The sequence below is a fragment of the Dreissena polymorpha genome, chromosome 14 (genome assembly GCF_020536995.1).
Source record: "Dreissena polymorpha isolate Duluth1 chromosome 14, UMN_Dpol_1.0, whole genome shotgun sequence".
Classification (NCBI taxonomy): domain Eukaryota; kingdom Metazoa; phylum Mollusca; class Bivalvia; order Myida; family Dreissenidae; genus Dreissena; species Dreissena polymorpha.
In genome coordinates, this window is record NC_068368.1 from 2,725,141 (window position 1) to 2,748,673 (window position 23,533).

The window sequence follows — 23,533 nt, forward strand, 5'->3', positions numbered from 1 at the left end:
TGATACGGCTGCATTGGGGGATCGATCCAGTTGGGATTATGCGAGTCTATGCGTGAGAATAAGTGTTCAGCAATGAAATAAATGTCGTTATCCATGACTTTATAGGTTTTTTCTTAAAGAGTCATAACGGACCAAAATAACGTCATAAGAAACGTACAGAGGGGGCTCATCTTTCTACGTTATGTAATTTGTCGTGTCGGCAAAATTGTTGCTCAATAATTTAAAGAAAATAATTAAAATATTAGATACACATAACACAACATGTACATGATTCTAGGCTAGTTATTCTCTAGCAAGGAAACCAACATTCTAAAGATGGTTGCCATTGCAGGAACCAATTGCGAAAGAAAAAGAGACGTTATTCTGTCTAAGTTATCTCTATAACATAACTATTAGGATAAACAGTGCACCCACAATTCGACCCGTGCTTTAAGACACACTCTTTATAAATTTGAATGGGTTTTGTTCATTTCAAACGTGCGATACAAAAAGCTAAAACGTAATTTTCAAAAATGAGTCGCGTCTAAGATTATGCAATAGCGTACAAATTCAGCGCCTTCAGCGCTTTGATTTTTTATGTGCTTATATGTACTTGCTGTGCTTGTCAGTTTTATATGGGCTTATATGTACTTGCTGTGCTTGTCAGTTTTATATGTGCTTATATGTACTTGCTGTGCTTGTCAGTTTATATATGCTTATGTGTCAGTTTTTTATGTGCTTATGTGTACTTGCTGTGCTTGTCAGTTTTATATTTGCTAATGTGTACTTGCAACCTTTTATTTGTGAGGAAGCTGCTGACCAGTTCAATTCGAATCTGTTTCAATTTGATACCTCGTGTTTACCCACTTTCTTAGCTCATGTTGTGTTTGGTTTCTTCTTAGTCTTTAAACTCGCAATATTTTTTTAGATCTACTTATAGATCAAGATCAGCGGCCTCCTGCACAATATTTCTTTAAATAGTATGAAAACTATCAGAAAGTAATACTGTGATTTCATTAACTAAGTAGCATGCATTTCATATCTATTAACTTAATTTTGCTATATTTTATTTCCATATTGTAGCTGTTTTATACTTGTTACATTTTTACACATGTTTATATAGTCGGTTCAAAAGCCTTAATGGCTTTTGTTGTCTATTTGTGTCTTGCCGACTCAAAATAAATCGGCTAGATTGAACTTTACCAGTACGTAGTTGTTTACCGCTATCGACAAAGCGGGGGTTTGGTGGCGATAGCTCCCGATGCTAAGGAAATATATAGAATAAAAAAGATTATAAGGTGTTGCGTTAGTTGTTATACATAGGGTGTTAAGGGTTAGGGTACGCTGTACGATGTTAAGTGTTGCGTACCGGTAAAGTTCAATCGTCCCTACGGTCAAATTATCAATTCCAAATCCTAACTCGTAACCTTCCAGATATACTTCATTATGCACCATATATTATCTGGCCTTATTCGTTAATTTTCTAAGCCTCCGGAGCAAACGGCGAGAAACCCCCCTTGACTCCCCCCCCCCCCTAGGATCATTTCTGCGGACGCCCATAAAAAATAATCTTCTGAGGGGTGTATGTTTCTAAAGCAATGATTACTGCTGAGGGTTACCAGCCCCAGTTTTCTTTCGAGTTTTCCAAAAAAACTTGGGCGAGTTGACTTTTCTCCAAGAGTTGTCTTGGCGCGAGTTGGCTTTTGGGCGAGTTGTCTGCCTCCCCTGCTGAGTCTGGATCGTCGTCGGTCCTCACCCCAATATAACTACTAGCCAAATGACCTAATATTTTCCTTTTCAAGATTATCAAACTTATGGTATCTGACATATTTTTTTTTAATATTTTCATTTAATTATATAGCATGCACACACCTATTCTGGTACCCTGCTTCTTTCACTGAGGAAGTGAAAGGGGAAGGAACTCCAGACAAGCACACACCCTTCACAAACTCCATTGTTTTGATCGTAGACAGCCGAGTCATTCTATACATAGATGGTGACGTCACTACGTTATTGTCACCTCTATACTTAGACGCATCACGCACCTCCATTTGGAGGCATTTATGACTACGACACAAAGAAGTCCGCGGATGAATGAAGAATTTGCTTTATAAGTAAACATTCATGTTATGATTTAAAAGTTAAGTATTATTTTGTTCAGTCTTACGGTCTTATGTTAGTATCAATTATAATTTTCGTTAGTTTTCAACTATTTCGCTCTTTATTCATTTTTTTAAAAACAGAACTTTCACTTTCGTTTGTATAACAACATGTATCCTTTATTGACGAAAGTTTGCAATGAAATAGCGTTTTCAAAACCGCTTAAAAAGTTTCAGAAGGTGTGTCTGATGCATGTTTTGAAAAGACACAATGTCATAGTTATATTGCCGACTAGTATGGGAACAATTTGATATTTCAAGTGGCTCCATTTGCATTGCAAGAGAAGTTCAAATTGACTTGTTCAGTTTGTTAAATTTTGACACCCTTATTATATATTTTTTATAAGTGCCTGATAAATTTATTTCTTTAAATAATTGAAATCATTGAAAATTTAGTAAAAGCACGGCATTGATGTTCTATGATGGTCATTTTTAGTGGAATAGTATGTTACAAATTACAATAAAACAATTATAACTAATTTGTATTAATGAATTTAGATTAGGTGTCATTTTTAAATGGGGTAGTAATTCATTATATGAGATTAGCACATTATATAGTTGAAAAATAAATAACACTTTAATGACTTACCATAGTGAAATAAAGTAGCATAGAATATGTTGCAGGTCACAAAATGCAAAACTGAAGTTCAAACTCAGAAGAAGCTTTGCAAATATTTTACACTGACAACACTTTCTATCTTCCTGCCCTAGTTTTTTGGGGAAAATTTTAATATTATTAATATCATTGAGTTAAATTATTAAAATATCAATATGTTTTGATTACATTAGCTAATTATAGTATTATATTATTAATAATGAAATACTTTGCGAGGAAAGTCCCATTCTGTTTTAATTAGTCTTAATTACCTACTAGTAAAATTGAAATTATCAGTGACATCCAATAATTGAATTATATGCGTGTGAATGCATATGTTTTTTTGACAGTTACATAGTACCCTATTTAATTGTATAACAACAAATAACTATAGTTCCACAACCCAGCCCAAGTTTACACAAACTGAATTAATTCATCAATTGATCCTATTTAATTATATTAAAAACAACATGTGTAAGATTTTGAGAATATCCCATGTATTCCTCTAGTATTCCTTTAGTACACCCAATCAACGCCCCCGGTTTTAACCGGCGGTTTTTACTGGTTAAAACCGCCCCGGTCAATACTCCCAAATTTGTCATTACTGGTCAATACTGGTCGATTGAACTTTACCCCCAATTTTGATTAATATTCCATGCTTAATTAACAATATTGATAATATAAATTAAACAGACATGTTGCCAATAATGTCTTAAGCTATTAATACCCACTATTTTATACCTGTTCATGCAAATAAGTCAAAGTTGGTCAACTGGATTTTTCTGGTTGATTGTTTTTTTTTAAATTCTAATGAATCATGAATGCTCAGAAAATTCTGTGCTTGATTCAACACGAACCTGTCAATTACTGTGTATTAGTTGTTCCTCATGACCCACGTCCCCAGTCTTCTCACAGTCTTCTCACCTATACAGGTTAGGGCATCCAAAACTGATAATAGGGCCTTAAATGGCACCTTCTTGACACAACCCTTACTTGTCATGTATTCTTGCCTGGATTACTTTAAGTACTTTTTAAACAAAATAGTGAAAAAATATTTCATTTTCCATTGATATAAAAATTAACAAAAAATATAATTAGAAATAATTATTAAAAGAAAGTAGAGTAGACCCACAATTGGTAAACATTATTTGTTGGCAAAATCAAGAACTTTGATTGCTTATTCTTTTGAAGACCAATTGAACTTTAAAATATGAAAAACCTCTTAATACAGAAAGGAGACAAGTTAGAAGTAACTATTAAATTAATAGCAAGTTATCACCTTTTGTGTGAGTGAAATAGCCTAAGGGCAGATTTGCTTCATTGTCACTTTCAGAGACATAACACTGCATGCATATTATTACCAATTAAGGCTTAGGGACCAGATTTATGACCCTAGAAACCACACTAGTTCTGTTTGTCATTCTGCCTATTAAATAGATATATCAATAGATCAGTGAAATGATTTATTATGGTTGTTTTTAGGGAAGCCTCAAACAAATTTTACCAATTAAATAGATCTAATTAGAATTGTTTTTATAAGTACCTGTATTGTTTCTTTCATTTATTGAGATCCTTGAAAAATTGAGTAAAAACACATCTGTGATGGTCATTTAAAGTGGAATAGTTGTGATTTTTAATGAAGAATAATAACTATATCCAAGTTTTAACTGAAACACAAATTATTTTGACTAAATAAATATCATATTGGGATATTTATTTTGAGACAAGTAAATAAAATTGTTTTGTAACATTTAAATTATAATGTCCCAATACAGCTAGTATGAACATTTTACATTGATTTGTAGTACTCAGGTGTTCCCTCTCAAAAATATTCTTTAAAAATTAAAGGAAACTCAACGATGAAAATATTTTCAGAACCAGGCAAATAATAGGAAAGTTATGTTTTCACTAATATTAAGTAACAACACACACCTACCATTGAACAATATATCAGGCACTTATGGTGCAATATACAAGCGTTAATTGGATTAGCAAGTGTATATAACAAGATAACAGCTATTGTATAAAGGGGTACTTATGGTGCAATATACAGGCCCATTAATCATCATTGATGAGATAAGGTGACATCTTTGAAGGGGGATAGTCATTCATAAGATGAGATTAGTACATTATCATACAAAAACATTTTTATGTAGTTTATCACTCTTTTAATTATTATTAATAAATTGCTTTAAATTTACCTTTTTTTTAATTCATAAAGTGATTAATTTTTCCTTAAATTCCACAAATTCATTTAATAAAAACGGGTAATTGTGTTTTGTGTTTCTTATATCAATAAGTTTTTATTACATTTGCTAATAAATTATATTATTAATAATGAAATAATGTGCACGGAGAGTTCAATTCTGTTTTATTTAGTCTAAATGAGTTATTAGTAAAAAATAAAATATCAGTGACATCCAATAATTTGATAATAAACATATGAATGCATGAAAAAAATGTTGACAGTTACAAAGTAAATATTTATTTATCATATTTATCTGTTACAAGGAAAACAGTGTCGAAATTAATTTTAATTTGATTTTACCATTTTCATTTCACCAATTGACCATATTTAATTGGATAAAAAACAACAAACACTGCATTTGCACAACCCTGCCCAGGTTCACTCAAACTGAAATAAGGTGTTAATTGTGTATTCAAAACGGGTCTTGATTACACATTATTCTTGGTTGCATTTGTGTTGAGCAACATATATAAGATACTCAGTAAGATTTTGATGATATTCCATGTATTCCACTAGTACACCAACATGCACTTACTAATGATTTACATGCAATCATTACACAGTTAAACCCTCAAAAAAACAATTATAAAACCAAAAAACCATACAAGCTGCCACGGATTCTAGATTACACGGATAAGAAACGGGACCGTTATGCCAAATATCTTGTTGTGTCTAAGTCACGTGACCGTGTCGTAACTATCGATCTTTTATCGAAGCGCCGAGGTTATAAATTTGATGTACCCACTCACGTATTTTGTTAAATTATAGTTTCATTTCTAGGCCGATTTTGACAAATTATATATCATTAGAAAGCTTACGTAACGTAGTTTTCAGATATATCAATATATATTAAGTTTTTCTTCTGATTTCGGCAGCCCGGCGAGTTATAACTTTAACTTTTGCAAATAACATACCGTTTTGGAGTTTTAGAATCTAGATTTACGGTTGACATGTTCGTACTTTATACCGATTTGTAGCGTTTATATTTGGAGTTCAGTTTTAAAAATAACATCTTGCTTAGGAGAATAGAATTCTGTATACGATAGAAAAAAAAATTGTTTAAAAACGAAAGTAATTAAGGAATGAAGGCGGGAAAATGTAGCGCGCGTTCCTAACGCACTGAACTGATGCTACGGTCTTGGCGATTATGCTTTTGTTTAGATACCGGCCATTGAATTTCCTTTGCCATGATTATTATATTTTTTATGAAATATATTGAAATATTTTGTTCTAGAGACATATCCATAAAGCTAAGTATTAATGAAGCTTAATAAATTTACGATTTCAGCTCTTGATTATAACACAGAAAGGGTGTTAATTTTATTATGAAACAGCGTATACAAATGTTTAGCGGACCCTCTTGATATTTTTCGGCTTTGCATACTTCAAATATAATGGGTGTCAAAACATTCATCGTTTGTTGTTTATTATTAAAAAGGTAATTATGTAAAATTATATGAAAGGTTATTAACCATAAATTATCAATTAATTAAAATTATTTAAAGATTCTTGAAAATCACGGTCAACTGTCTATGCATGTATATTGAAATATCTTTATAAGTTAACAGAGTTATAAATATATAGAATTCTAAATTAAAACTCTGTATTATTTGTATTTTTCGGAAAGATTATTTAACCCCGTTGTGGTCAAATGAGAATGCTGTTTTTAATTATGTTGTTCCGTACACTACCATACACTCTTTATAGGACTACGAAATGACGGAGTTTTTTTTACCGGTACCCGCTAAATACGTTAAATGTTAAGTATTAGATTTTTAAAATGTTTAAAATGTACATGTATAGGTATTAAGCACTTATAATTATTGTGATTTAGCTGGCTGACATCTATACAGTATTTAGTTTATGGCAATCTGTATGGGCAGATGACTATAAATGTTTTCAATACGCTACATATCTTATAAACGCAAAATTGAGTATTTGGCGTTACATTACTCCAAGAAATGACCACTAATACCACGAGAAGACATGGAGGTATCATAAAAAGTGTAATCTGACCAGACATTGCCACCTGTGGTTAGGGACCAATATACAAGTATAGGTCCCTGCTGTGGCGTATGACACCATAGTGTTATTTAGTATTGGTCGGCACAGTATCTGATCATAACGAGATAATTGGTTTGTGCTGAACACAGGGGCAATAAAACCACAGATCTATCAATAAACAATATTATTGAGATATCTTTTTTTGAACACCGCGATAAAAATGCTCAAACCATGGACTCTAGATTACACGGATAAGAAACATGGCAACATTCTCAGAATCATCACTGCTATATGTGTAATCACCTAACAATTCGTCTAAAAATAATTTATATATTTGAGTTAAAGACGATGTACTGTTGTTTAAGTCTGAATAAACTATCTGTCTGCCTGTCTAAATCCAAGCCGTAATCGTCCCGGTGAAAAAAAATCTGATTTTCAATAGTTGGACACGATGCCCTGATGTCAAAATACGAAATGACCCGCGTAACACGGACCGTGATTTTCAAGAATCTTTAATAAATTGATAATTTAAGGTAAATAACATTTCAAATAATTATACAAAATTACCTTGTTGATAATAAACAGCAAACGATGAATGTTTTTGACACCCATTTTATTTCAAGTATGCATGCAAAGCCGAATAATATCGAGAGGGTCCGCTATATACGCTGTTTCATCATAAATTTTACACCCTTTCTGTGTTATAAACAAGAGCTGAAATCGTTAATTTATTAAGATTCATTTATAATAAGCTTTATTGATATGTTTCGTGAACAAAATACTACAATATATATTCCATAAAAAAGATGGCAAAAGAAATTCAATGGCCGGTTTCTAAACAAAAGCATAATCGCCAAGACCGTAGCATCAGTACAGTGCGTTAGGAACGCGCGCTACATTTTCCCGCCTTCATTCCTTAATTACTTTCGTTTTTAAACAAATTTTTTTTCTATCGTATACAGAATTCTATTCTCCTAAGCAAGATGTAATTTTTAAAACTGAACTCCAAATATAAACGCTACAAATTGGTATTAAGTACGAACATGTCAACCGTAAATCTAGATTCTAAAACTCCATAACGGTATGATATTTGCAAAAGTTAAAGTTATAACTCGCCGGGCTGTCGAAATCAGAAGAAAAACTTAATATATATTGATATATCTGTTTACTACGTAACGTAAGCTTTCTAATGATATATAATTTGTCAAAATCGGCCGAGAAATGAAACTATTATTTAACAAAAGACGTGAGTGGGTACATCAAAATGTATGACCTCGGCGCTTCGCTGTACGCTAATCGTAAAAGATCGATAGCCACAACACGTTAAAACGCGCGGTGGTAAAACATAAAATGTGTATTTCTTGTGTTTAACTCGCTATAAATCCATTAATAACAACGGGAATATACTAAAAGTTATATTTTTTTGAAAGAGGAATTAATAAGCAACAAGATAACGTATAAACCAATAAAATCGGATGAATAGTTTTTGCATAAGATTGAATTTACTACAGTAAGGGTCAAATACTCGATTCATCTCCTGTCAATATACACTCCGTGAAGCTGCTTCATAGATATTAAAAGTTAATTAAAGACTTCATTAACAAAATAATAATTTTGATAATAAACAAAGATTGTACTTCAACCGAACAATTATAAATTTATTGGGGGGGGGGGGGGGGAACATCTGCACTAAAACTAAAATGGGGGGGAAACATCTGGGGAGGAATTGTCTTTGCGGGGAAACGTTTTGGGGAGGAAACGTCGGGGGGGGGGGGGGGGAAATGACCGGAAACCATTCCCAAAATGGTGAAAAAAAAAACACTGGCATTTAAATTAAATGGAAAACATACAATATTATGTCAAGAAAAAAAAGCTGTAAAAATCTCACCTGCTTGTCTTTGATGTTGCAATTAGCACATTCAGCATTTTCAGTATCTACTAAATAAATATATGAAAGTGCCAAATGTCCAAGATACCATGACGTCTTCCTCAAAATGTTAGATCCTTCGAACTCAATTTTATTTTATCCCTGACTAATCCTCTCACACATTAGGCCTACATGTAAGATTCCTTGCAATGTTCACAGCGTTTATTTTAAATCGTTTACGTTCTCAAATTTCAGCAGGTATTTAATTATAAATATTTATTTATGATGTAGATTTATTAAATATTTCGAAGATACAGTCTTGCAACATGTTTAGTTAGTCTAAGTTACGTGTTTAGTGATTCTTACAAACAATAGACTGACATGAAAAGTGGCTCCTTTTGAAGCACAAACTGCATCCAACTATATATTACAGCTGGCCCGGTTTGATGGGGCCTGTTTTTGATAATAATTAATTACCATTTTTCACTTCCGTGTTTATTATGTTTACCAACGACATGACTGGAAAAAAAGTCCGTTTCCCACAATGCTTAGCGCGCATTCACACAGGTCAGTAAAGACCGGTGTGACACAATGACAGCCGAGTAGCTTCGATTGAATATATGACGTCATCAAGACGCCATTCGTTACGATGTAAACATGGTTTTCAGTTTAAAGGCGCTGCTGTTTTTGAATTGTGCTATATTTGTTCTGCATCCTGCACTGGGTAATAAAAAAATTATTTCGAAGTCTCTTCACCCGTATTTTAATTAAATATTATATAATTATTCATTAGCAATATGTATTTAACGTTAAATATAATAGGTCAGTGGTTTGAGCCTGGGGCTAGGCGGTGTACTTTTTCCTCAGTTTTTTTTTAAACTTCTATTCTTGTTGAAAGTTCTAAACTGCAGATCTTCTATAGTTCCCATGTTGACTTGTTTCATTAAATGACAAATGCCCCCAAAAACACCAACATACAAAGTATTTGATGAAGTCTCTTTAACAAAAGATTGAGTTAGAGAAATGGGTTTGGAAAAAATAAAGACAGCAATGTTTATTCCACATCTAACATGGCCATACATGACATCAATAGTATCCATGCAGGGTTTTGCAGCTTATTTTATAGCCATTATGTGCCTTAATGACCAATTTAAAAACTCAGTATATGATACACAAGGCAAAACAGGATTTTTTTTTAAAGATAAATTAGAAGAGAACAAGTCTGATTCTAAGTCTCTCTGGAATACACTAAAGAATCTTGGTATACCTTTCAAAAAGTCTAAATCATCCTCTTGTTCTAACATTGGCTTGAAATTGGATGATAGTGATGAAATATGTTTTGATAAGGAAAAGGTATCAGAGGATTTTAATATTTTTTATACAACAGTTGCATCTAAACTGGTTGAGAAGTTGCCAAAGGCTATTTATAGGTATGGAAGAAATTTTGTGTTTAGTTTTTACTCGCAGAAAGGTATAAGTCAAAACAATTTCTCTTTTTATGTTATGTCTGAGAATCAAATTTTAAAATATTTAAATAATTTGAGTGTTAATAAATCTACTGGGTTGGACGGTATTCCCTGTAAGTTTGTTAGAGATAGTGCTACAGTAGACTCTGCCAATACCGGACTCTCTGAATACTTGAACTCTCCCGATTCCGGACGGTCGGGCCAGTCCCGTATTTTCGCCTTCTATTTCTTTGTTAAAAAATGTTGAATAAACCGAACTCTCTGAAAACCGGAAACCGGACGGGTATCTCCGAAAATTTGGTCATTCTCAACGTAAAATACATTGAGTATACCGGATGGTCTAAATTCTCAAGATGCCAGAGGTGTGAAAATAACAATACCTAGTCAGCACAGCAAGTGCGGTGTCACACATTTTGCCATGCGAAATTATCGATAATCGGATTAAACATACCATAAAGGTGTCAAGTCGTTACCGCGCTATGGGAGTCCGATTAAGTAATGTTAAACAAACTGTGAATGTCTATAATAGACGTGCGGTATCACCAAAAAGTGATTGACTCGATCGTTTTATTAATTATTTATTTTCGCCTATGATAAACAATTTAATTTAAAAATTAATGCATGCCGTTGCGTCGGGTATTTTAAAAGATCTTATAGCCATGTTTTTAACGCTGAAATGGTTGTTTGTTTGTTTGTCAGATAAACTGTTAGAAATATGACTTTTAAATATCCATCCATCTGTATGCAAATTCATTCATTGCCGTTTACTAATTTCGAACGCATCTAAAATGTCGCAGCCTCCAGCTTAACGCAGACACATAGAGCTTACGTTAGAGGATAAGATAAAGCTCAGGCATGGCGAAATTAGAAAAAATCTGCCGGTCATCCGGACAGGCATTTCAGAAAATGTGCCGGTCCGGAGAAAATTTAGCCGGACCGTAAAGCAACAACAACTTAACTAGAAAATTCAAAAATGGCGGCGATCACATCTTGATCTCTTTATTCAACCGGCCGTTAAATTGATTTTAATCGCTTAGAGGTTACACTGGCAGCTAATTGGTGTTAATCGGTTGTGTGATGTCAATCATGTTGTGAAAAATTCGCGTGTCAGTTTTTATTACATGTATTCCCTATTAGAACGGTTCGGTGCGATAATTTCAATAACGTATGTGCAAGCCGAATAATTATCAAATTAAAGTTATTCGAAACGATTTAAACATTCTTACTTTAATATGATTGCAGTTTGGAGCGGCTGTTAAAATATACTGCGCACAGTACAAAACAAGTTACCTGACATTTAATGATTAAGGCATTTCATTTTTCAGAACGTTTACTAGTAATTAATTAAATAAAAAGACGGTTTATTTACATGCTAACGCAGTGTAATTGTTAACAGAGATTCATTTTCATTTTTGACCAGTATCAGAAAGTCCCCGGGAAGCACGTTTTTTTACATGGCACTGCATATGATGCAATAAAAACATTTCTTTGTACATGTATCGTATTGCATTCAATCTAAATTTAAATTCGCTTGTCCAATGAAAGCTCTGCCCCATAATGCACTGTACTCTTTACACTTATGAAAAATGGCGTATGCATATGGTTGTGTTGATCACGATACCATATTTTATTGTCCTTATCCTACTTGAAAAATATGTAAAAGCTATCATGATCTTTTTTGTTAGAACGCAGTTGGCGATTTTGCAAACGTGTTTAAAGTAGGTGTTGTGTAACAAGTTGGATTTGCTAATTGTACGTAACAAACCTACAGCAAACATCAAAACAACGAGCGATTTCATGTTCACGATGTAGTAAGCGATTTGTTCTTCAAATTTTCAACTTGAAAAAAAAAGATTTGTTTGCAATCATTTCACATTCTGCCGGTCACCAGGACCGACATTCTTGTTAAACCTGCCGGACCAAATTGAAATCTGCCGGTCAGGACCGGCGGACCGGCAATTTCGCCAAGCCTGAAAGCTCATCACAGAATCAACTGCTCAACCAAAACCATCTCTGAAGGCACTCTGCGTATGCAGCCGTATGGACATGAAAAGGATGGTGACTTCCTGGCAACGGCTGACACCCTCCTTAACATTGCAGAAAATAAGATCGTAAAGGAGAAATGTGTTTTGAAGCAGAGAGTGATCTTGGACTTTTTCGTGAAATCGTAAACTTTAAGAATTAGTTGGTTTTGAGATTATGAATATCTTAAAAAATAATTATAACGCTGTTTTTTGCTTGTGTGTATGTTTTATGAAATGTGGTACATGTATGTATTGAATAATAAATCGTGTATCTACAACAATCTTATTTGTGTCGTCACTCACCTATATGACAAATGCCACGTACGTACATGTATAAAGCACCACGCTCACTTTGGGATTAATCAAAACAAGATGGTAAGGATTTTTTTTTGCTTTTAATCGATTAAAAACACAAATTGTTTAAGTATGCAATTAACATCATCAGTACCTGCGTACAGTTATCACATGGTACATATAAATGTATATGGTTTGTTTTATTTTTATGTGATTCTGTACACAATGCATACCATGTATATTTCGGCAATATGCATACTCTTGGTAAACCGTAACTCTCTGAAAACCGGACGATCAGGCCGGTCCCGAGACCGTCCGGTTTACAGAGAGTCTACTGTACTATTATAACATGTCCACTTACTCATATCATTAATTTGTCTTTAATCCAAGGGGTTGTTCCTGATGACTTGAAATCAGCAAGAGTTGTCCCCCTTTTTAAGCAAAATGATAAATGTGATGTTGGCAATTATCGCCCTGCGTCCATACTCAGTATCATATCTGAGGTTTTTTGAAAGGGTTGTTTATGACCAAATTGAATCCTATCTAAATGAAAAAGAAATATTATACAAGTTTCAGTCTGGTTTCAGAAAAAGATTTTCAACTGACACTTGTCTCATTCACTTGTCTGATTATATTAAATTTTGAATGGATAAAGGTCAGTTTATAGGCATGATATTACTGGACCTACAGAAAGCGTTCGATACTGTTAATCATTCTACCCTTATTATGTAACTTGAAGCCTTAGGCCTCAGTCAAGGTATTTAGTGCGTATGTTCAGGTCATATTTATCTGATAGGCAACAACATTGTTGATGTGACTGGTACCTTCTTACAGCCTTGTATGATTACATGTGGTGTTCCACAAGGGTCCATACTCGGTCCCCTTTTGTTTTTAATTTATATCAATGACATATCCGCAGTGGTCAAAAACAAATTGTTACTATGTGCAGATGATTCTTCTGTTTTGGTTTCAGGGAAAAATAGGTCAACTTTTGAAAAAGAATTGACAAAAGATCTTGAAACTGTTAGCCATTGGTTAGTTGATAATAAATTGTCCCTGCATCTTGGTAAAACTGAATCTATCATAAATTATTTGGGTCTAAGCAGAAACTTAAGCAAAATAAGGATCTTCATACATGTATTACAGATTATTAATTCAACTTCATAAGTAAAATATTTATGTGCTACCCTTGATCAACATTTAACAGGTGAATCCATGGTTACTTCAATCATCAAAAAGGCAAATGCCAGGTTAAAACTTATGCACATGAAACAAGCATTTCTTACAGACCACACTCAAAGACTTTTGGTTTCTTCACTTAGCCAGTGCCACTAAAATTGACTATGCGTGTTCCTTCTGGTTTCATGGTTTAAATAAATATTGGAAGGATAAGCTCCAGGTCACCCAAAACAAATTGGTCAGATTTGTTTTCAATCTAGAACCCAGGTCTCATATCAGCAACCAACATTTTGTTTCTTTAAACTGGTTACCGGTTTCCAAAAGAGTGGAACAAATTACACTATGTCATGTATTCACAATTAAGCATGGTTATCTCCAAGCTACATGAGTCAAAACTTTGTAACTCAGGATTCTGTTCATACTTATAGAACTAGGTCTAGTGAACATGGGTCATTTTTGCCTCCAAAGTTTAAAAGTTTTTGGATTAAGTATTTTGCTTACCATGGATGTAAGTTATGGAACATATTACCTCCACATATAAGGAGTATTCCCACTTTCGATACTTTTAAAGGAGCGGTTAAGAACCACTTTTTAGAATTGTGATTTTTGTCCTATTTATTTTTGTTTTGTTTTTAACTCCTCACTAGTCCCAAGAGTAATGTGATATTATTTTATTTTTCAACATTGTGCTTTTAGCCTGAGATAACTTCATAGGTCAGTTACTATAAGGTCTTTCATTTTTATCTTGTTACAGTGTCATAATCAATTGAGCAACAGCATAATTTAGTCATCTTTATAACTACCTTTGTTCTTTCATATTGTAATGATTCTTTTTATTTTGTTTTCATGGTCCATGCCTCTCTATGTCTGACCACCATCAGTAGAAAGGACCACAATGGAAACAAGAGATTATCATCTCTTTTTTGTGTCATCCTTGATATTGATGCTTACTGACATGGTTCATCACACAGCATTTCATTAATAACATATTTTAAATGTTGTAAAATTTTAATGTATGTATGTATTGTTTTATTATGTTATGTTGCTCATTATTGAAATAAATCTATCTATCTATCTAATTTCACAAAGAATCTTTTTTTCATCAATCCTGGCCCAAAGTTCCGAATTATTGGTTTCAGATGTTTCAAAATAGAATGGTTAGGTATAGAAAAAGTTTTAAGTTGTAAGACCTATTTAACTGTTATCTTGATGGTAAGTCTTTTCTGTTTAGTATTATAATTAAGTGACTGTTATCAATAATTATTTTTAAGTGAACAATTACGGCAATTATATTTTTCCTTTTTAAAGTAAAATTGAGCTGAAAATCCCAATTTTATGGGTGAAGTCATATTCTCAAAATAGTGATAAAAGGCCCTGCAATGCATTTGAACGGGAAATTATAATTCTAGATAAAAAATCTCCATCTAAACAACATAGTTTCAGTGGAACAGTTTAACCATTGAACTTTAAGTATGGGAAGAAAACATGGGGGAAAAAAAGGAATGAAAATAAGGCGGGCATCCGATTGTGTCCCGCAGTTTGTTGTGTTTTCTTTCAAATTTTGGTCCGTTAGGGGGACATATTCCCAATGGAAAAAAAACTAATAGAAGGTTTCCATATTATTTTTTTTTTAATAAGTCTCAACATTTAGTTCATCTCCTATAGAGCTCTAAAAGTTTAACCTTAGTAAAATCAATGTTATATTGAAATCACTATCCTTCTCAATTTGATTGATTTTTTTAGCAGAAAACAAAAACTCTAAATTTCCCAATTTAAGTCAAAATGACGAGATTTTTGGAATTAATTAGCACATCCCACGTAATCCACACATACATACTGCATCTGTTTCATAATAATGATAAATCTGATTATAACACAAAAGGGAGTTCATTAAACTGTGTACTTAACTTACACATGAAATTTCGTGTAAAACACTAATGCAGTTAAACTGTATCGAAAACATCTGATTTGATTAAGTAGAAAAGTGAGGATTAGTTCCCATTGTTAACAACTTTATTATGATTGTGGGTATTGTGCTTTTCAGGGATGTTGATGGTATATGGCCAACTGACCAAAAATATTTTTTATTTCTTACATTATTTTGTTTTTTCAATATTGCCCTTGTCAAAAAAGTGAGCAAAATCCGGTTATAACCCAGTTTTAAACTGGGTTTAACCCTGCGGTATTGGCACCGAGCTAAAAGCGAGTCTTTTTAAACACACTTTTTGCTTACCGACTTGGTTTTATCTGAGTTAAATCTTGGTTTAACTCGCTTAAAGCCAACATAGTGGTTTTTTTAACCGTCTTAAGTGGGTTTAAAGTGTGTTTTTTTCAGGCATCTGTGTTTAACTCTGCGGTATTTGCACTGTGCTAAAAGCGGGTTTTTCAGACACGCTTTTAGCTTACCGACTGGGTTTTTTAGCTTACCGACTTGGTTTTTTCTGAGTTAAATCTTGGTTTAACTCGCTTCAAACCAACATAGTGGGTTTTTTAACCATCTTAAGTGGGTTTAAAGTGAGTATGATTTTCTACAAGTTGGTTTTTTGAGGTTTTTTAAACATGCTTAGACCAACTTCTGTCTGTGGAGTTGGTTTTAAGTGGGTAAAAAGTGTTTTTTATGTGAGCTATAAGCAGGCTAAACACGGTTTTTAAGTGAGCGAAAAGTGAGCTGAAAGCACGCCTTTGTTAGTTTTTTTCACAGTGAAAACATGCTTTTAACTCGCTTTAAACCTAGTTATTAACAGTATTTTATCTGTGAAAAAAACAAAAGCAATTTGTGGGTTTGGGTAAGTTGATTTTTGTCGGTTTTAACAGTGTTTTAGTGAGTTTTTTGAAGAAAGTAGGTTTTTTGTGAGCCTTTTGTGGGATTTTGCAGTGTGAAAAAAAATAATTTTGGACTAATATGTTCTAGAAAAAATGGTTTTTGTGAAGCAATTACAACAGTTCATTATAAGCCCCATGTGGTTAAAAGGGAAAAAAAAACAATGTGTACGAAAATTATGTTTATGTGACAAAAATAGTACACCGCAAATTAATACAAACAGATTATTTTTACAATACATTATACAATAATAGACATTTATGGAAGATTTGAAAGCAAAAGGTTGACCGCAATGGACCACTGCGGGTGGAGTATTTAGACCGCAGCTGCTGCAGAGACCTGGATCTCAGCTGTTGGAGGTACCTGAACCGCAGTGGAATGAGGAACCTGGATTTCAGCTTATGGAGGGACCTTGACGGCATACGGTGTTGGGACCTGCACAGCAGCTACTGGAGAGACCTTGACCGCTATGGGACCTGGAAAGCAGCCAGTGCAGGGACCTAGACCTGATCTTGGCGGGTGGAGGGACCCGGAAAGCAGCTGGTAGAGACCTGGAAAGCGGGCGCTGGAGCGACATGTAGTTGTACCATTGATGCTGCTTGTGTCCTTCTCCTCTTGAGCATCTCTTATGCCAGTTGATCTGCAAAGGATTAATACCATATCACTTTCAAAAGGGCAAGGCATTCTTCAAACATGTTGATTGGTTATGTTTTCGTTCCACTTAACTATGAAATATTGCTGTTATGGTAATCTTGTTGCTTTAATAATAATAAATTTAAGTTATTTGCTTGTTGTTTTTGTTTGTTTATTTTTGAAATTTTAATCCCGTGATCACATGTGACTTAGCACTTTTCATCAATTATTAAAAGAAATTGCGTTTGGTAAAAAATGCAGTTTGAAAATGTACCAAGATGCGTGGTCTCATTTGGCTGTGTGGTCTGGTGGCATTGTAAATGCAATAACCTGTATAGTTTACCTCTCAACAAATCGAGCTTTCTTGGTCAAGGACAGGGTGAGGTTTTCCCACTCTTGTTCCCCTCAAGTTTGCCAGCTTGTGCAGGGTAAAAACCAGGTTTAAAAGTACATACATCAGGCAGGCGATGATGCACATTCTTTCCAAAGGATCTTCCCATCGATGTCAATTTTGCCTTGTGGCAAGAGTTTAACCTTCAAAATTAAAATATATATGTTCTAATTAAGTATGAGGGAAAGAAATCCGTTCAGTAATAACCAGAAATAGATATAAATAAAATTTTAGATGACAATAACCATGAAACACAACCATAATTATTCACTGTACACAACATTTACACTTTTTCATGTGTAAGTTTATCTATTTTCGCTTCAAAATGTGTTGTTTATCCTTTAAATTGCAATACAATAACTTATCCATTTACATTTCCCAGTGACAATACATAAATAAGATAATGATCATAATTACTTAAATAAACTAAATAAAAAAGGGGTGAAGAAATGACAATACAAACCTGTTAAAACTGTTCTTCAGTATTCCAAAAACAACAACAGGCAGTTCAACCCCCTTTCCAACCAACTTATTATTGATTTCCACATTGCAGTAAAAAACACATTGTTTTCATCACACAATACTTCATGCTGACAGAATTTCAAGACATTTTACACTACCATTATAAGTCTTTCACTTCTTTATATTAATGTTGCTGAATTAAATTGAGCTCAATATTCAATTGCTGACACCAGCTTGTTTTTCAAAAGTTGTTGTTTTTAAAGATAACTTCCTCAGTGCAATAGCCAATCAAAAGCCTTATATCTTATTCCACACAGCCTTATCTCTAGGCAAACCCCATCAGTAGCCTTATCTGCCCCTAGATAATCAGTACCCTGTTTAGCTCTGAATGCCTGACAGATTGTTATCTGTTTATTGTTAGTGGTGTGAAATAAGGGTGTTTTTAGGTATTGTCTTGTTATTTTGTTGACAGTTTATGTAACACAGGTCATGTTTGGCATTTTATTATTTTATTGCAAATTAAGAAAATGGATATGATGGTATCATATGCAAATATCAAAATCTTGCATAACTTATGTACAAAAATGAATAGATTATTTCCAAAATAATGTTTCCAATACCATAATTATTTAAATATGCAGATTTAACAAGTAAATACTGTTTTAAACAAATATAAACAATCATATGAGATTAATCATATGAGATTGTTTAAAAAAAAATAAAATAAAGACATAAAACAATCATAAGATATTGTTTATAATAAAAAAAACATAAAGATAAAAATTCAAAGTGAAACACAAACTCTTTCATTTTCATGTATAAAACTAAGCTTGACCATTGTTATAGTTTTTGTCAGTGATACTTGTTGTCCATCTGTGAACCTGTGATGTTCTGAAAGAGCCATTTTCATCCAATATTCCCTAAAAATTATGGGGAGCACACAAATGTACAATAGGGACAATGGCAAACAAGCTGTAAAAAAAGCCCCTTTACAATTGACTTGTTTTATTTATGGCTATAAACATCAAACAAAGACCCAGTTGAAGAATTATTGTTTCATTGATGAGTTATATTAATAAACAAAAGACCAACTTGTTGAAAAGTGTTTTAAAGTGAGTCTTTAAGCCTCGTTGCAGCTCTCAACTTATTTACAAAAAGACCAAGTTAAACTCGCTTAAACCCACTTCTGTTTAAAAAAAGACCAACTTCTGTTGTAAAAGACTCGCTTATAAAACAAAAAGACACACTTAAACACACATAAACCAACTCATATTATAAAAAGGCTCACTTTTGACACACAAAAAACCGACTTCTTACAGAAAAAAACTCGCTTAAACACACATCTTCTTAAAATAACCAACTTTAAACTCAGTTAAGCACACCCGGGTGTACATTGTCCAGGGTAATCATGGAACTTAGGCTGGAAATCCATGGTATAACATGGAATTCCATGGTAATCCCTGGAATTTGAAACAGTTTCCAGGGTTTTCCAGGGTTTTGTTCTAGAAATGTCCATGAAACGTGGACTTTTTTTCCAAGCATTTTCCAGCCTTGGATGGAAAAGCATGGAAAAGGAATGGAAAACGCTGGATTTAGGCTGGATAACCCTGGAAAATATTTCCAGATAGCATGGAAAGTGGAACATAGAATTTTTTAAGCATGGAAAAGACTCTAACATTTTCAGCTAACCCTGGAAAAAACTTAGACTTTATAAGAGGAGAAAATAACTTATAAAAATGCAACACATTTTATTCAAAGTAAATCAGAGTTCAACAATTTACACAACATATGAATAAAACATATAACAATGTGCATAGTTTGGGCAGAAATAGTAGTAGTTATAGTAGTAGTAGTAGTAGTAGTAGTAGAAGTAGTAATGCTGGTGCTGGCAGTAGAATATGTTGTAGGAGTAGAAGTAAAAGTGGTTGTTGTATAAGTTGTACAAGCAGTTAAACTACTGATAATTATACTATTGGTGCAAATTTAAGTGACAGTAGCAGTTACTATTGTGTTGTTGTTTTAGCATTTACAGGAATAGTAGCAGTAATGGTAGCAATAGTAGTATAAATAATAATAACAATACTAGTAGCAGCAGTAGTAGTAGTAGTTAAGGAAGTAGCATTAGCAGCAGCAGCAGTAGTAGTAGTAGAAGTAGCAGCAGCAGCAGTAGTAGCAGTAGCAGCATCAGCAGCATCAGTAGTAGTAGCAGTAGTAGTAGCAGTAGTAGTTGAAGTACTAGTAGTAGTAGTAGTAGTAGTAGTAGTAGTAGTAGTAGAAGTAGTAGTAGTAGTAGTAGAAGTAGAAGTAGCAGCAGTAGTAGTGGTAGAAGTAGTAGTAGTAGTAACAGCAGCAGCAGCAGTAGTAGTAGTAGTCGCTGCAGCAGGAGTTGTAATAGTAGCAGCAGCAGCAGTAGCAGTAGTAGTAGTAGCAGCAGCAGCAGGAGTAGTAGCAGCAGCAGCAGTAGCAGCAGCAGTAGCAGTAGTAGTAGTAGTTGAAGCAGTAGTAGTAGTTGAAGTAGTAGTAGTAGTAGTAGTAGTAGCAGTAGTAGCAGCAGTAGTAGTAGTAGTAGTAGTAGTAGTAGTAGTAGTAGATGTAGTAGTAGTAGTAGTAGTAGAAGTAGAAGTAGTAGTAGTAGTAGTAGTAGCAGTAGTAGTAGTAGTAGTAGTAGTAGTAGTAGGTAGTTGTTGTTGTTGTTGTGGCTGTTGTAATAGTAGTAGTAGTTTTGCAGAAGTAGTAGTAGTAGTAGTAGTACTAGTAGTAGAAGTAAAAGTAGTAACTTTCAACAAGTTTAAATTCCTTAACCCTGTTCAAGGTGTATACACACTCAATATTTAACTACAGTCCAGGTTTGCAATTAACAAACTATCTGAAAAGCCTGTGTGTGAGTCAGATGTGTCTGCGGCTAATCTATTGGTTATAAAATATCACAGCCTTTTCTGATTGGCTGAGTTCAAATACAGAAAGTTTACCTGTTAGATTGAAATTATGGAGAAGGCGTATTGAAGAAAAAATGCAGGTTAAACTTGTTGTTAAAATGAAGTTAATGTAATTTCACAAACAGTAGAGTTTAACTTAATGAGTTTTTTCCATTAACAAGAATTTCTTAAAATAATAATGTATGGATATCATTTGGAAAGTGACATGAAATGTTGTTAAAAAGTGATGCATACAAGTGTTTCAGAAGTCTGTCTAGGAATAGAACAACAACTGAAGGTTTGTGCTTTTCATTATTTCTAAATATTCCTTTAAATTTATTCTTCTTATGTCATCATTGTAGACCTTTTTTATGTGACATTTTAGGTAAAAGTATGGCAAATATAGAAGTTTAAAAGCAGCTGTCACACACATTTTCACTAAGTGCAGTTTGCAGCTTGATAAAGGAAGTCCTATGTGGAGATATTAATAAGCTTGAATGTAGTATCGGAAGTTTATAATGCATGGCTAGGGAACTGAGGCTAAGGGAGTTATGTGCTGTGCATGATGAGAACTCAATGCTCATTAATGCTGTTAATGTTTATAAATAAATTAATTAAACCAATAGCATTGTTTTTTAGGTTTCACTGTACATTTTCATACCAATAGAATTACACATCATTCTAATTATAGCAATAATAAATTTGTACTAATCATACCTACAAATTTTGTTATGCTATGCTTTGTGATGTATTAACTTCATTGTAAGTTATTATTTAAAGACAATTTTACTAAATATTTAAAACAATACTTGAATTATTTTCTATATACATTTTCATTATGTGCTTTAACTGTAGCTGACCAGTTGATGGAAGATACTGCAGAGTTTGGCAGGGACATAACCCAAGACAGCAAAGCGGCTCTTTTGGCGCATTTACCAAGAGGACTAACATGGCCACAAATTCATGGTAAATATTGTTATGCCCTGGGCTCATATAAGTAATTTAGTGTTAACCACCTGAAAGTATTTTGTCTTTTTGGTATCCAATATTTTGGTCTAGTTTCAATTACAGGTTATTTTTATATGAATTAGCAAATTAGCATATCTTTCATATAGCAATATCTGAATATAAAATTCCTATATATGTTTGAGTTTCCAGATACATGCTAGTGTACCCCGTTTTGGGGCATTTAAGAAAACAACAATATAAATTTCAAAATAAAAGAGAGTCATATAAAAATATAAGTTAAATCAACAATTTATTCACTTTAAAGTCTCAGTTTTCCTGTGTGGTTGCCTGTTTGCAAGTAGATTAAAGCCCGCTTGCAAACTTTAAGAGAATAAATTTCACTAAATGGAAAAGAAATAATTGCTAACTACTTAGGATCGTAAATGTTCGCTCAAATACAAAAAAGCCAGATGTACCGAATTGAGCAGTGATATGAAATATCTAAAATAGATTAAAATGTGAATGAGCATTGAAGTATAGATATTCAATCATATGATTGCTGCACATTTACTTTTACAGATGAATGTAAAAAACTTATGACTTTCTTGTAATATTGTTTGCTTTGTTTTTCTTTCAGAGATCATGCAGGAGCCGTACAGTATAACAGCAGTACAAGTTCTATAAAAGATCCACGACCTACTGAAGCCCAGCTAATTAACAAAAAAGTTTTTAAAAACTGTAATTTTATCCCACCTGGGTACTTATAATTTACTAACTGTCACTTGGAAAGTAATACATGTACATGCATTCATGTTCTGAATTTCTTTGAACAATAAAATTATATAAAAGTATTTTAATGAAATTGAGCACCTAAATTGCATTAAAGTGAAAGTAGCTGAGAAAAATAGTAGTGCTGCAACAATACGCCAAAAACCGTATTGCAATATATTGTCAGCTCAAAAACCCGTATTGCAATATATCGCAATATATTGATAACTTGTACCAAAATTATAACTTGCCAATTACCCAATAATCCCATAAATTTCAATTTTAAAGCAAATTCCGGTAAATATTTACTATAAATGTGCTCAAGAATAATTAGAAACACAAACATTTGCAAATTTTCTTAAGTATCAAATACATTTTTGCAATTGTTACTATTTAAAGATGTGATGAAATAACGTCCAACCGGGGCGTTTTTCCCACTGAACACGCGTAATTCAGCTGACGTGATGTTCCCGTTTTTATACAACACAAAATACACCCATACTTTCCATGCGACGTTCTACATGTCTGTATAATTTTCGCGCGCTTTTTATTGAGACAAAGGATAAAGCACTTTTTATTTGACGCTATAATTTTTTATTGTCGCGTTAGCATTCAAATTTGGAAGCGTGTTTCCGAAATTCGGATTACAAATAATGCTCAAATCAGAATCGAACGAAACATTTACAGCTGTGCGCAATTAATTCAACGATAATCTGTTCAAAAGCATCGAATGAATGCTCCCATGTAACAACGCTACTCCGTATAATACACTTTTTAGAA

General features: G+C 33.3%; 1 protein-coding gene and 1 long non-coding RNA gene across 3 annotated transcripts in view; both read left to right on the top strand.

The window, feature by feature from the left end:
* The first annotated feature begins 9,442 nt into the window (after positions 1 to 9,442).
* LOC127857757 (uncharacterized) overlaps positions 9,443 to 23,533 on the top strand; it is a 54,037-nt gene continuing 39,946 nt past the window's right edge. The window contains exon 1 of one of the 2 annotated variants that reach the window (XM_052394415.1): positions 9,443 to 9,576. In XM_052394415.1, the coding sequence (XP_052250375.1) occupies positions 9,510 to 9,576 (67 nt within the window). In that variant the 5' untranslated portion in view covers positions 9,443 to 9,509. The remainder of the gene's footprint in view (positions 9,577 to 23,533) is intronic. The other variant, XM_052394416.1, reaches the window with a different exon arrangement.
* On the top strand, positions 18,841 to 22,948 carry LOC127857759 (uncharacterized). Its single transcript, XR_008038619.1, has 3 exons — positions 18,841 to 21,335; positions 21,893 to 22,003; positions 22,623 to 22,948. It is a non-coding gene; the product is annotated as an uncharacterized LOC127857759 (long non-coding RNA).